This window comes from Hordeum vulgare, chromosome 4H (assembly GCF_904849725.1).
Source record: "Hordeum vulgare subsp. vulgare chromosome 4H, MorexV3_pseudomolecules_assembly, whole genome shotgun sequence".
NCBI classification, from domain to species: domain Eukaryota; kingdom Viridiplantae; phylum Streptophyta; class Magnoliopsida; order Poales; family Poaceae; genus Hordeum; species Hordeum vulgare.
In genome coordinates, this window is record NC_058521.1 from 547,806,840 (window position 1) to 547,821,366 (window position 14,527).

General features: G+C 48.1%; 1 protein-coding gene across 1 annotated transcript; it reads left to right on the plus strand.

Annotated features, from left to right (window-relative positions):
• The first annotated feature begins 1,371 nt into the window (after positions 1-1,371).
• On the plus strand, positions 1,372-2,797 carry LOC123446911 (transcription repressor OFP7-like). Its single transcript, XM_045123457.1, has one exon. The coding sequence runs from the start codon at positions 1,486-1,488 to the stop codon at positions 2,473-2,475; it is 990 nt and encodes a 329-aa protein (XP_044979392.1). The 5' UTR covers positions 1,372-1,485; the 3' UTR covers positions 2,476-2,797.
• The last annotated feature ends 11,730 nt before the right edge of the window (positions 2,798-14,527 follow it).

Sequence of the window (14,527 nt, forward strand, 5' to 3'; positions counted from 1 at the left end):
GTAAACAGCTTATTTTCTAAGTAGTAGAGATTCAAAACAGTTCAATAACTTGTTGTACTTGCACTCTAGCAATTATTAGTATTTTCTTATACATTTCCGATTTCATCGTTTCACAAAGGTTCTAACATAGTTATCTTGAATTGGTTTCTTTTAAAAGTTTTGACACTCCCTTAGTCTAAAATTAGTTAATGCTCAAACGAATGTATCTAGACATTAGAAAAGAATCCAACTTGCTTGCATGGTTAAGGAAAAGTGGTCATGCCTCTAGCCCATAACCAACTAAATTTCCACGTTGATATCTTGTGTGTCCATCGGTTACAGACCACTTAGAGCATCCATAATCGGACTTTTCATACCCGTTTAAGACTACAGAGACAGGTCATTCGGTCATTGCTCGATAAAAAAAAATCGATTCAAACGGACGCCCTAAACGAGCATCAAACGCCCGAGCTAACTGGCACCCCTCATATCCAGCCCAAATACGGACACACCCGCCATATCGTCCCAGCCCACCACCGACCCCACAAATACCCACGTCAGCGGCAATGAACGAGGGAGAGGGGAGAGGTGCAGGTAGCGCGTCGTTCGCACGCGAGCGCTCCTGTCGACCCCAAGGACGTGCTCCTCGCATCGGTCCTCCGTCACTCTCCCATGACAGCGAAGATGGATGCACGCAACCTCCGCCGCAAGAATGCTAAGGCGCTCCAACTCGCCATCGAGTTGTCGGAGCACGAGGCAAACAAGAAGGCGGTGGCGAAGGCGGCCCGCCATGCCAAAGAGCAAGCCTGTCTGCTTCATAGGCTCTCGAGCATGAGGTGCAACTCGACAGCTCGGACATGATGGACGATTCCACCTTCAGCTTCGAGGACGACACACCTCCGCACGCCGACGCCTACACGAAGGAGGGGCACAGCCCCATCGACAACCAAAAGGGGAAGGGGTCGACAAGCAAATGGTGATTTCCTCCGTCCTTTCCCTGTTATGTTTATATTTTTAGTATGTTGTAAGTAGTTTGGTCTATGGATTTGCCAATGAATTATGCCCCCTTTTGTCCGGCGATGCAATGTGATCCAATGAACTCGGTGTTGTTGTACTTTTACGTAGTGTTGCATGTGTTTATATAGTTTTAAGGGTTTAGATATGAGAAATGCGGGTGTGAAAGAAAACAAATGAGGCATGTCCGATCAGTGTGAGCGGACGCGCGTGTGCGGATATTTGAAGATCCAAATTTGCAAATTATGTGTTGTAGATGCTCTTACATGTCAAGAACACATGTTTATTGTCTTGTTGTCATCTTTAAACTCCGCAAAATCAGTTTTCGGTATGCTAGGTGTCTGTAATGACGTTCATGATTGTTATAGCTCGATATTTCTCATGGAAGGAGCAGGAAAATCGTATAAACCCCACATCATGGTGCACGGAATACTCCACAAACACAGTCTCTGTCACTGATAATTTCCCAGCCAGTTCAAACCCAATAAAAACATGCCCCTCCTCTTGCCGGGTCCTCCTCCAACACACATCCTCTCACCACACAGTTGTTTCCCAATATATAAACTTCCCCACGCCGGCCTCATTTACGCCACAACACACTGCACCTGCCACGCCGCACCATCCGGCCGTGCGCGTCGCTCGTCACCCATGGCCAAGCGCCTCTTCCATTCTTGCCGCTCCCCGTCCGCCGCCGCCGTGGTCACCCCCTCCACCAACCTCCTCGCCAAGCACATCTCACCGGCCCTCACGCCCCCCGCCGGCGGATGCTGTCCGCGCGGCCTCCCTCACCGGCGGCCCCTGCCACCGGAAACCTGCAGTGCGAGGGGCTGCGCTGCCGACTACACTGCCGACGACCTCCCTCCGGCCCGTGGAACGCCGGCCTACCGCTGGCTGAAAAGCTCCCACTGGCACGTCATCGAGGCCGCCACCGACGGCGACGACACGCCCCGCCTCAAGATCGACGCGCGGCGCCGGCTGCGGCGCTCCCGGCGCCGCCGTCGGCTCCACCGCAAGGCGGCCATAGAGAGCCTGTCGTCCGGCGACAGCGGGTGGTTCAGCAGCAGCGAGGAGCCGAGCGCGTACAGCAGCCGCAGCGTCGAGGCGGAGACGACGCTGGTGACGTCCACCACGACGGAGACCTCGTCGGGCGTGAGCGGGAGGTCCGGCGCCGTCGCGGCGGAGGCGGAGGCGGTGGTGGCCGGGAGCTTCGCGGTGGTGAAGCGCTCGGACGACCCCCGGGCCGACTTCCGGCGGTCCATGGCGGAGATGGTGGTGGGCCGCGGCATCTACGACGCCGACGGGCTGGAGCGGCTGCTGCGGTGCTTCCTGGCGCTCAACGACCAGCGCCACCGCCGCGACATCGTCGACGCCTTCGGCGACGTATGGGAGGCCGTGTTCTCCAGCCCACTGTCGCACGACGCCGTCACGTCCGCGCCTGCCGCGAGCTGCTGCGCAGCTGCCGCAGGGGCGTCCCGTCAGTAGGAGTGCAGAGCACGCATGGCCACCCTGTAAAATGTGATTATCTGTAGTACACGTGGTAGAGTAGACGTATGTAAATTACTACTCCATGTTTCTTCTTTGGGTTTGCTGCGGCAGTGGCCTCCTTCCGGTTGCTTGCATGCCACTTCTTTGCAGTGTGGAAATGGGCGCGCGACTACTCGGATCGGATGGGATAAGACGTGAACAGAGAACGTCTCTCTGCACACATGCCTATTTCTCGATCCCAGCTCTCAGTCTAGCCCTTTTCCTCTCAGAATTCTGTAAAAATGTAAGTTGCTCTGGTGAATCCTACAGTATTTTCCTACATCCTGCAATTGGTTTTTCCAGTTTCATTTCGGAAACAACTGCCCACTATGACACTATGTATCTATGCTTCATGCTCTTCTATTTTTGCCTTTGTTTTACCATATAACTCATTTTGTCTTTATCGGAAATAAATACACCAGTAACTCATTTTGTGCAACATGAAAAGATGTAGCGCAGTAGTACCACACGACTCGAGGAAATAGACCTAGTACTCGATGGATTGTTTGTCTCTTCATTTATTGCCGATTTTGCAGCCATAATCGGGGACAGGGATAAGCCATATGACTCAAAGTGATGTGATGCTGTACAACTAGATTAGACGTCGACAAACAAAGAAGCCAATCCCCAAAGTGGTTTCAAATAGTTTCGCCTCACTATATATGTTCCGCCACAAATAACACGGTATGCTGATATATATTTCACCGTTTTAAAATAAATATCTTAAGCTTAGTATAATTTTATATTAAATCTAACATAAAATTAAAATATTTATTTTGAAATGGAAAGAGTATTTTCTCATTTTTTTACTATGCGTTTTTTTTAACTGTCATCGATGGGGAGGGGATACCTTCGCAACGAATATATTGCTCTGCCAAGGTTAAGAGTCACTCCTTAAAGATTTGGTCTTGATTTTTCCGAGTCAAAAACCAAACAAATAACAAGGTTACGGAAGATAAGAAAACATTAACGTCCAACACAAGGCGCGACCTAGCTAGAGGACGAGTAAAATCTGTTTGAAGTTGACAACCAAGCCCCTCTAACTCCGGTGTCACTCCATGTTGAACATATGTTGTATGTATATTGCGTATAGTTTGGTCCATCTCCTAACCTTGTATAGTTGAGATAGAGGTCCACTTGTACCTTATATGTATGTGTCCTTGGCACCCATCAATACATTAACTATTGTATTGCCAACTCCTTTTTCTTTACGTGGTATCATCCTCTCGATCCAAACCCTAGGGTTTTAGCCGCCGCCGCCACGCCCTCTTCCGCAGCCGCCGCCGTCTCTACCCACCACCTCTGCACCAAGTCGTCGCCATGTCCCTTCCCCACACCGCCACCGCTACGTGCCACCTCCTTCCGCTGCATGTTCCTCTCTTTCTTTGCCAATCCGCTGTTGTCGCCGCGATCTCCCACGTCGTCGCAGCCGCCCCGTCGTGCCACCTCTCCCGCCACCACCTCCCACCGCCACTCCGCGCCCCATCCAACACCGTTGCGCCGCAGCACCCGGTCGCCCCCACCACCGCAGTCGTCGCCGCCGCGCCTTCCCACACCGCCGCAACCGCCGCCACGTACCAACGATCACCACCCACCACCCACCGCCGCACCCTCTGATGGCCTCTCCCGGTTCCTCTACCACCCACTCGTCCAACCCCTTCGCGGGTCCCGAGACCTCCCCCTTCGCGGGTCCCGAGACCTCCGCCACCGCCAGCCGCGATCTCAACATTGAGGCCCGGGTCTCCGTCTGCCTCGACAGCTTCATCAATTCATACTATGCGTCGAAGACCTACTTCACCCTTGTCTTCCACGAGTACTACCTCACTAAGCACATCGACGGTTCCGTGGACGCCGACTTCATGAAGGGTGACCCGGAGTGGTCCGCCATTGAGGCGACGTTCATCCGATGGTTTTACCAAACCATCTCGAAGGACATATTTCACACGGTCATCGTCGACGACGACACCGCGTGCGCCGTATGGGACAAGATCAACACACTCTTCACCGACAACAAACTTTAGCGTCTTGTCTTCCTGCAGCAGGAGTTCTTCGGCTGTCACCAGGATAACTCCATCGATAAGTACTGCATGCGACTTAAGATGCTCGCCGATGAGCTTCGTGATATCGGGGCTAAAATCTTCGATGAACTCATGTTGAGCACCCTCATCGCCGGCCTCAACGAGGACTTCGGCCACGCGGCCTCCAACCTCACCTTGATGCTGAAGCCCACCTGCCCCGCGCTGTTGCGTACCTCAAGCTTGAGGAGCACCGCATGTTGAAGGTGAAGCAGCGAGTCCACCACACCGCCCTTGCAGCCGGCACCACCTGCGCTCCACCGACACCGTCGGGCCAGCCGCGCCCCCTGGCTACTTCCCTCTGCCACCTGTGCCTCGTTCGCCCCCCGCACCTCCCCAACAGCAAGGCAAAGGGCGGAGGGAGCCAACGCAACCGGCGGGGCGACGGGGGTCGCCGCCAGCCACAACAGCAGCAGCAGGCCGATGGGGGGCACCGCACCACCAGCCTCCTCTTCCGCCTTGGACCGTCGGGCAAAACCCGTGGACACGTGTCGTGCATGCCTACCACATGCCGGTCCCACGGGGCCCCGCGCCCGATCTCCTTGGTTCGGGCCCCGCCGGTCACCAGGCCTTCTTCGGCATGCCCCAGCAGCCGGCCGACGCCAGCTACGGCGCCCCCCTCGCGTCGCTGCTGCCTCTCGGCACCTACGACGCCCTAGCCCCGATGCCATCCTATGGAGGTCCTCTGCCTACACTGACACCCGCCCCATGGGATCCCTCCCTCCTGGTGGCTCTCCACTCGACACCCTTGCCGCATCACTATGGTGGCGGTGGCGGCTGGTACATGGGCACCGGTGCTACCGCGCACATGACAACTCATCCCGGTAACCTCATCTCTTCTACCCCCGTTCATACGCCTACTCGTATCACCGTTGGCAACGGTTCCTCCCTTCCCATCACTCACATAGGTAGCACTAGTTTCCCTTCCACGTCCACCCCTATCACCATGTCCAACATTCTTGTTTCACTTGAACTAGTAACCAATCTTGTCTCCGTTCGTTGTCTTGCTCGTGAGAATCCTCTTACTGTTGAATTTGACGGTGCTGGTTTTTCTCTGAAGGACGCCCGCACACGAATGGTGCTCCACCGATGTGACAGCCCCGAGGATCTCTATCATGTGCACGCCGGTGCTACTTCTTCCCCACCCGCTGCATGGGCCGCCAGCGTTGACCTCTAGCATGCTCGCTTGGGCCACCCCAACCCCACCGTTTTGCGTCAAATTCTTAGGATCTTATCTTTCCCATGTAATAAACTCGATGAACATACTTGTGAGGCTTGACGCTTAGGCAAGCACGTTCATCTTCCCTTTAGTGCGTCTACCACCATTTCCTCTTTTCCATTTCAGCAACTTCATAGTGATGTTTGGACGTCTCATGTTGCAAGTAACACGGGCTATCTATACTATTTGGTGATTTTAGATGATTACTCTCGTTATGTCTGGACTTTTCCTCTTCGTCGTAAATCCGATGCTCTCGCCACACTTACCTCCTTTTTCGCCTATGTCACCACATAGTTCGGTCGTCCTATACTTGCACTCCAAACTGACAATGGAAAAGAGTTTGACAACCTCACTCTTCGCACTTTCCTTGCCTCTCACGGCACCACCTTCCGCCTCACTTTCCCATACACCTCGCAGCAAAACGGCTGTGCCGAGCGCATTCTTCACACTCTTAATGATTGCACTCCCACGTTACTCTTCCATGCTAACGTGCCCACTCGATTCTGGCCTGATGCCCTCGCCACCGCTACACTTCCCATTAACATCCGTCCATGTCGTCCAAGGTGGAACTACGCCCCTCATCACCTCCTCTTCGGGGCACCTCTGTCCTACGACGGTCTTCGCATCTTTGGAGGCCTTTGCTACCCTAGAACCGCCGCCACCGCTCCTCATAAACTTGCTCCCCATTCTCTTCTGTGTATCTTTCTCGACTATTCCTCTAACAATAAAGGTTAACGGTGTTATGATCCTGTCACTCCCTGCTTGTACACCTTGCGGCATGTATACTTCGTTGAGACGGTATTTCCTTTCTTCCAGGTACCTCCGGCCCCGGACGCCTCGACGTCACCCACCTCGCCTTACTCTGGGCACGACGTACAACTGCGCAGCTCCGCGGCACCACCGGCTCAGCGGCTGCTACCCGCGCCACTCGGGTTCAGGGCTTCCTCCCCCGAGGTCGAGTCTGCCCAGGTCTCCGGCCCTCCGCCGCCCTCCTCAGTGGTCGTGTCGGCTGAGGCTGCGTCGGCCCCTACTGCATGTGCCATGGCGGGCTCCCCCGCCGCTGCGTCGACACACCCCGCTCGTGCCATGGCGGGTTCCCCGACCCGCGACGAGCTCGATGATACGTCCCTTTTGCATCATGTTTCCACGTTGATATTTATCGCTTCTTTGGCTGTTATTTCACTTCAAGGTACTATTCTTATGCCTTTTCTCTCTTATTTTGTAAGGTTTACATGAAGAGGGAGAATACCGGCAACTGGAATTCTGGCCTGAAAGTGGAGCAAAGTTGAGATACCTATTCTGCGCAACTCCAAACGCCGTGAAAATCAACAGAGATTGTTTTCCCAATATATAAAAATACCGGGCCGAAGAAGTACCGAGGAGGGCCACGGGGTGGCCACAAGCCTGCACGGCGCGACCACCCCCCAGGTCGCGCCATGGGGGCTTGTGGGCACCCTGTTGGCCCACTTGCCCCCCTCTTTTGCTATATGGAGGGTTTCGTCCAGAAAAAAAATCATGAGGGGAGCTTCCTCGTGGTTTCGCCACTGCCACGAGGCGGAATTTGAGCAGAACCAATCTAGAGCTCCGACAGGACGATCCTGCCGGGGAAACTTCCCTCTCGGAGGGGGAAATCGTCGCCATCGTCATCACCAACACTCCTCTCATCAGAGGGGACTCGTCACCATCAACATCTTCATCAGCACCATCTAATCTCCAAACCCTAGTTCATCTCTTGTAACCAATCTCTGTCTCGCGACTCCGAAATGTACTTGTAAGGTTGCTAGTAGTGTTGATTACTCTTTGTAGTTGATGCTAGTTGGATTATTTGGTGGAAGAGTTTATGTTCATATCCTTGATGCTACTCATTACACCTCTGATCATGATTATGATTATGCTTTGTGAGTAGTTACTTTTGTTCCTGAGGACATGGGATAAGTCATGCTAATAATAGTCATGTGAATTTGGTATTCGTTCGGTATTTTGATATGTTGTATGTTGTTTTTCCTCTAGTGGTGTTATGTGAACGTCGACTACATAACACTTCACCATCATTTGGGCCTAGAGAAAGGCATTGGAAAGTAGTAAGTAGATAAGGTCTTTCCTTTATCTTTGAAGGATAAGGCGTTGACATGGTATAGGCTATGTGATGATACTGGATCATGGGACTACAATCGGTTGAAATTGGAATTTCATCAAAAGTTTTATCCTATGCATTTAGTACATCGTGATCAGAATTATATTTACAATTTTTGGCCTCGTGACAGAAAAAAGCATCGCTCAAGCTTGGGGGAGGCTTAAATCAATGCTATATTCATGCCCCAATCATGAGCTCTCGAGAGAAATTATCATTCAGAACTTCTATGCTCGCCTTTCTCATGATGATCGCACCATGCTTGACACTTCTTGTACCGGTTCTTTTATGAAGAGAGATATTGACTTCAAGTGGAATTTATTGGAGAGAATCAAACAAAACTCTGAAGATTGGGAGCTTGAAGAAGGTAAGGAGTCAGGTATGAATTTCACTTTTGATTGCGTTAAATCCTTTGTTGAGACAAATACTTTTTGTGACTTTAGCGCTAAGTATGGACTTGACTCTGAGATAGTAGATTCATTGTGTGAATCTTTTGATGCTCATGTTGATCTCCCCAAAGAGAAGTGGATTAAATTTCATCCTCCTTTAGAAGTCAACGTAGTTAAACCCACTCCAGTTGAAGAGAGAGTCATTGCCTATAATGATCCTGTGGTACCCAGTGCTTACATTGAGAAACCACCTTTCCCTCTTAGGATAAAGGATCATTCTAAAGCTTCAAGTTCGGTAGACAACCTCATGAAAAGGAGTTGCCTAGTAGGGATGAAATTATTGCCTTAGCCTCTATTGTCGTGCCTCCTACTGATCCCTTAGAGCAATACTTGCTTGAGCATGAAAATGATATGCATCTGGATGAAAGGGATGAAATAGATAGAGTTGTCTTAGAACAATATCATATCCTTAAGAATAACTTGCCTGTTGAACTGCTTGGGGATCCACCTCCACCAAAGGGTGATCCTGTGTTCGAGCTTAAACAGTTGCCTGATACTCTTAAGTATGCCTATCTTTATGAAAAGGAGATATATCCTGTTATTATTAGTGCTAGCCTCTCAGAGCAAGAAGAAAAGAAGTTACTAAAAACTCTGAGGAAGCATCGTGCTGCTATAGGATATACTCTTGATGATCTTAAGGGCATTAGTCCCACTCTATGCCAGCACAAGATCAAAACTGATCCTGAATTCAAACCAGTTGCTGATCATCAAAGGAGATTGAATCCTAAGATGAAAGAAGTAGTAAGAAAAGAAATATTAAAGCTCCTGAAAGCGGGTATTATCTATCCTGTTGCTCACAGTGATTGGGTGAGTCCGGTGCATTGCGTTCCTAAGAAGGGAGGCATTACCGTTGTCCCTAATGATAAGGATGAGTTGATTCCACACAGGATTATTACTAGCTATAGAATGGTGATTGATTTTAGGAAGTTGAATAAGGCCACTAGGAAAGATCATTACGCTCTGCCTTTTATCGACCAAATGCTAGAAAGGCTGTCCAAACACACACACTTCTGCTTTCTAGACGGTTATTCTGGTTTCTCCCAAATACCAGTTGCACAATCTGATCAGGACAAAACCACTTTCACCTGCCCTTTCGGTACCTTTGCCTATAGACGTATGCCTTTTGGCTTATGTAATGCACCTGCCACCTTTCAAAGATGTATGATGGCTATATTCTCGGACTTTTGTGAAAAGATTGTTGAGGTTTTCATGGATGACTTCTCTGTTTACGGGTCTTCCTTTGATGATTGCCTCAACGAACTTGATCGAGTCTTATAGAGATGTAAAGACACCAATCTTGTCTTGAATTGGGAGAAGTGCCACTTTATGGTTAATGAAGGCATCGTCTTAGGACATAAAATTTCTGAAAGAGGTATTGAAGTTGATAAGGCTAAGGTTCATGCAATCGAGAAAATGCCATACCCCACAGATATCAGAGGAATAAGAAGTTTCTTTGGTCATGCTGGTTTCTATAGAAGGTTCATCAAAGACTTCTCCAAGATTTCTAGGCCTCTTACCAACCTCTTGCAAAAGGATATTCCTTTTGTCTTCGACGAGGATTGTGAGAATGCCTTCGAAATACTTAAGAGGGTTTTGATAACTGCACCTATTGTTCAACCACCTGATTGGAACCTACCCTTTGAAATCATGTGTGACGCTAGTGATTATGCTGTTGGTGCTGTTCTAGGGCAATGAGTTGATAAGAAGTTGAATGTTATTCACTACGCTAGTAAAACTCTAGACAGTGCCGAGAGAAACTATGCTACTACGAAGAAGGAATTTTTAGAGTCGTGTTTGCATGTGAAAAGTTCAGGTCTTACATAGTTGATTCCAAAGTCACTATTCACACTAGTCATGCTGCTATCAAGTACCTCATGGAGAAGAAGGACGCTAAACCTAGACTTATCAGATGGGTTTTCTTGCTACAAGAATTTGATCTGCACGTTGTTGACAGAAAAGGTGCTGATAACCCAGTAACAAATAACTTGTCTAGGCTGGAGAACGTTCTGGATGACCCACAACCTATTGATGATAGCTTTCCGGATGAGCAATTGAATGGCATCAATGCTTCACGTAGTGCACCGTGGTATGCTGATTATGCAAACTATATCGTTGCCAAATACATACCACCTAGTTTCACGTAGTAGCAAAAGAAGAAATTCTTATTTGACTTGAGACACTACTTTTGGGATGATACTCACCTTTATAAGGAAGGAGTAGATGGTGTTATTAGACGTTGTGTACGTGAACATGAACAGGGACAGATCCTACAGAAGTGCCACTCCGAGGCCTACGGAGGACACCATGCAGGAGATAGAACTGCACACAAGGTATTGCAATCAGGTTTCTATTAGCACACTCTCTTCAAGGATGCCCGTAAGTTTGTCTTGTCTTGTGACGAATGTCAAAGAATAGGTAATATTAGCAAACGTCAGGAAATGCCTATGAACTATTCACTTGTCATTGAACCATTTGATGTTTGGGGCTTTGATTATATGGGACCTTTTTCCAAAATCCAATGGGTATACTCACATCTTAGTTGCTTTTGATTACATCACTAAGTGGGTAGAAGCTATCCCCACTAGTAGTGCTGATCATAACACTTCTATCAAGATGCTGAAAGAAGTTATCTTCCCTAGATTTGGAGTCCCTAGATATCTGATGACCGATAGTGGTTCGCACTTCATTCATGGTGCTTTCCGTAAAACGCTTGCTAAGTACGATGTCAACCATAGAATTGTGTCTCCCTATCACCCTCAGTCCAGTGGTCAAGTAGAGCTAAGCAATAGAGAGATTAAAATGATTCTGCAAAAGACTGTCAACAGGTCTAGAAAGAATTGGTCTAAGAAGCTCGATGATGCACTGTGGGCTTATAGAACTGCCTATAAGAATCCCATGGGCATGTCTCCGTACAAAATGGTGTATGGGAAAGCATGTCACTTACCTCTTGAGCTAGATCATAAAGCTTACTGGGCAATCAAAGAGCTCAACTTCGATTTCAAACTTGCCGATGAGAAGAGGTTATTTGACATTAGCTTGCTTGACGAGTCGGGAACTCAAGCATATGAGAATGCCAAGCTCTTCAAAGAGAAGGTTAAGAGGTGGCATGATAAGAGGATACAAAAGCGCGAGTTCAATGTAGGCGATTATGTCTTGCTATATAACTCTCGTTTAAGATTCTTTGCAGGCAAGCTTATCTCTAAATGGGAAGGTCCCTATGTTGTTGAGGAAGTATATCGTTTAGGTGCTATCAAGATCAACAACACGGAAGGTAATTGTCCGAGAGTGGTAAATAGGCAGAGAATCAAGCATTATATCTCAGGTACTCCCATAAATGTTGAAAGCAATATCATCAATACCATAACTCCGGAAGAATACCTAAGGAACATTTATGAGCCTGTTTCAGACTTCGAAAACGAAGAGGTATGAGATTCGGTAAGAAAACAGAGTCCAAAACGTTGCCCATAGGAAATTTTCTCCGTTTTGGAATATTTGAAAAAATACAAAAAATGGAGGTAGTCCGGAAAGTGCGCGAGGAGGCAACAAGCCTGCACGGCGCGGGCCCACCCCCTGGCCGCGCCGTGAGGGCTTGTGACCACCTCGTGCGCCTCCCGGACTCCGTTGTCGTGCAGGGGACTCCTTCTGGTCTAGAAAAAAATCATTATATATACTTTCGTTTGGTCTGACCCCGTATCACGCAGATTTCCTCTGTTTTTCGTTTCGAGCCTGTTTTCTGCCACAGATCTAGGTCAAGATGTCTTCTCAAGAGTTTGTGGGGGGAGAACGACCTCCGTCAAATCTATGGATAAGTGCATGCAGATTTGAAAAGGATGGAGGTCATGGAGGCTAAGGAGGATCAAACCCATGTTGCAACAACTCCACCATCACCACCAAAGGAAGACAACTGAGCATTGGTATGGGCAATCCCCTTGGCTTTTGCCAAGCTTGGGGGAGTTTCCCCGGTATCGTATCACCATCACATCTTTTGCCTTTACCTTTGTTTTAGTTTTCCTTTTCACTTTTTTTTTCTCCAGTAGTTTAAAAGTTTTAGTGTTTTAGTCTTGAGTTTTGCTTTGTGTCACCCCCGATGTGTTCTTGATCGTGTGCCATATAATAAAGAGTGTCTTAGTTGAAGGGCTTTGCCTCTTGCCATGATCAAAAGAGTGAGAATAGAACAAAAGCATGAAAGATCTTGTAATTATCTTATGGAAAGTGATGGCTTCACATATAAAAAGAATGAGGATTGAAACTTGTTGAGGGTAGGCAAACGTAGACCTTGATCATTGTTGCAATTAATAGGAAGTGATAAAGAAGGAGAGGTTCACATATAAATATATCATCTCTGACACCATCTATGATTGTGAATACTCACTAAACTATTGCATGCCTAGAAGTAGATGTTGAACAAGGAAGACAACGTAATGAATTGTGTTTGCTTAGCTCTGAACAATGTTATATGATTAGAGATCCCTTAGCATGTGACGGTTGCTTCCACCTCATATTAGCCAAAACTCCCGCACCAAGTAGAGATACTACTTGTGCATCCATAAACCTTCAAACCAGTTTTGCCATGAGTGTCCACCATACCTACCTATGGATTGAATAAGATCCCTCAAGTAAGTTGTCATCGGTGCAAGCAATAAAAATTGCTCTCTAATATGTGTGATCTATTAGTGTGTGGAAAATAAGCTTTATAAGAACCTGTGATGAGGAAGACATAAAAGCGACAGACTCCATAATAAAGTTCTTTATCACAAGAGGCAATATAAAGTGACGTTTCTCCGCACTAAGAGGACACACATTCAAACCTCAAAAGCGCATGACAACATCTGCTTCCCTCTGTGAAGGGCCTATCTTGTACCTTTACCTTTTTGTCCCTGAAAGAGTCATGGTGATCTTCACCAATTCCCTATTTTGCCTTTGTCTTGGCTACCGTCACATGCTTGGGAAAGATCTATATTCATATGTCAACTTGGAGGTAAGTATCCATGAATTATTATTGTTGACATTACCCTTGAGGTAAGAAGTTGGGAGGCAAATATAAGCCCCTATCTTTCTCTGTGTTCACCTGAGACTTTGATCACATGAGTACCACGTGAGTTGTAGCAATTGTAGAGAACAAAAGAATGATTGAGTATGTGGATTTGCTTTACAAGCTCTTATTTGACTCTTTCTGATGTTGTGATAAATTGCAATTGCTTCAATGACTAGAGGCTATCGGTTGTTACTTCTCGGTAAGGTTCTTGATCCATGCTTTACTGTGTGAAGGAATTATCACTTTAGCATGGGAGATTATATGTTGGTATTGCTGTTCTCATCATGATCATGATGCATGCATGTTTGTATCTTGTTTTGTCGACACCTCTCTCCCTAAACATGTGGATATATTTATTGAGCTCGGCTTTCGCTTGAGGACAAGCGAGGTCTAAGCTTGGGGGAGTTTATACGTCCCTTTTGCATCATGTTTTCACGTTGATATTTATCGCTTCTTTGGCTGTTATTTCACTTCACGGTACTACTCTTATGCCTTTTCTCTCTTATTTTGCAAGGTTTACATGAAGAGGGAGAATACCGGCAACTGGAATTCTGGCCTGAAAGTGGAGCAAAGTTGAGATACCTATTCTGCGCAACTCCAAACGCCATGAAAATCAACGGAGACTTTTTTCCCAATATATAAAAAATACTGGGCCGAAGAAGTACCGGAGGAGGGCCAGGGGTGGCCACAAGCCTGCACGGCGTGGCCACCCCCCAGGCCGCGCCATGGGGGCTTGTGGGAACCCTGTTGGCCCACTTGCCCCCTCTTTTGCTATATGGAGGGTTTCGTCTAGAAAAAAAATCACGAGGGGAGCTTTTTCGTGGTTTCGCCGCCGCCACGAGGCGAAACTTGAGCAGAACCAATCTAGAGCTCCGGCAGGACGATCCTGCCGGGGAAACTTCCCTCTCGGAGGGGGAAATCGTCACCATCGTCATCACCAACACTCCTCTCATCGGAGGGGACTCGTCACCATCAACATCTTCATTAGCACCATCTCATCTCCAAACCCTAGTTCATCTCTTGTAACCAATCTCCCTCTCGCGACTCCGATTGGTACTTGTAAGGTTGCTAGTAGTGTTGATTACTCTTTGTAGTTGATGC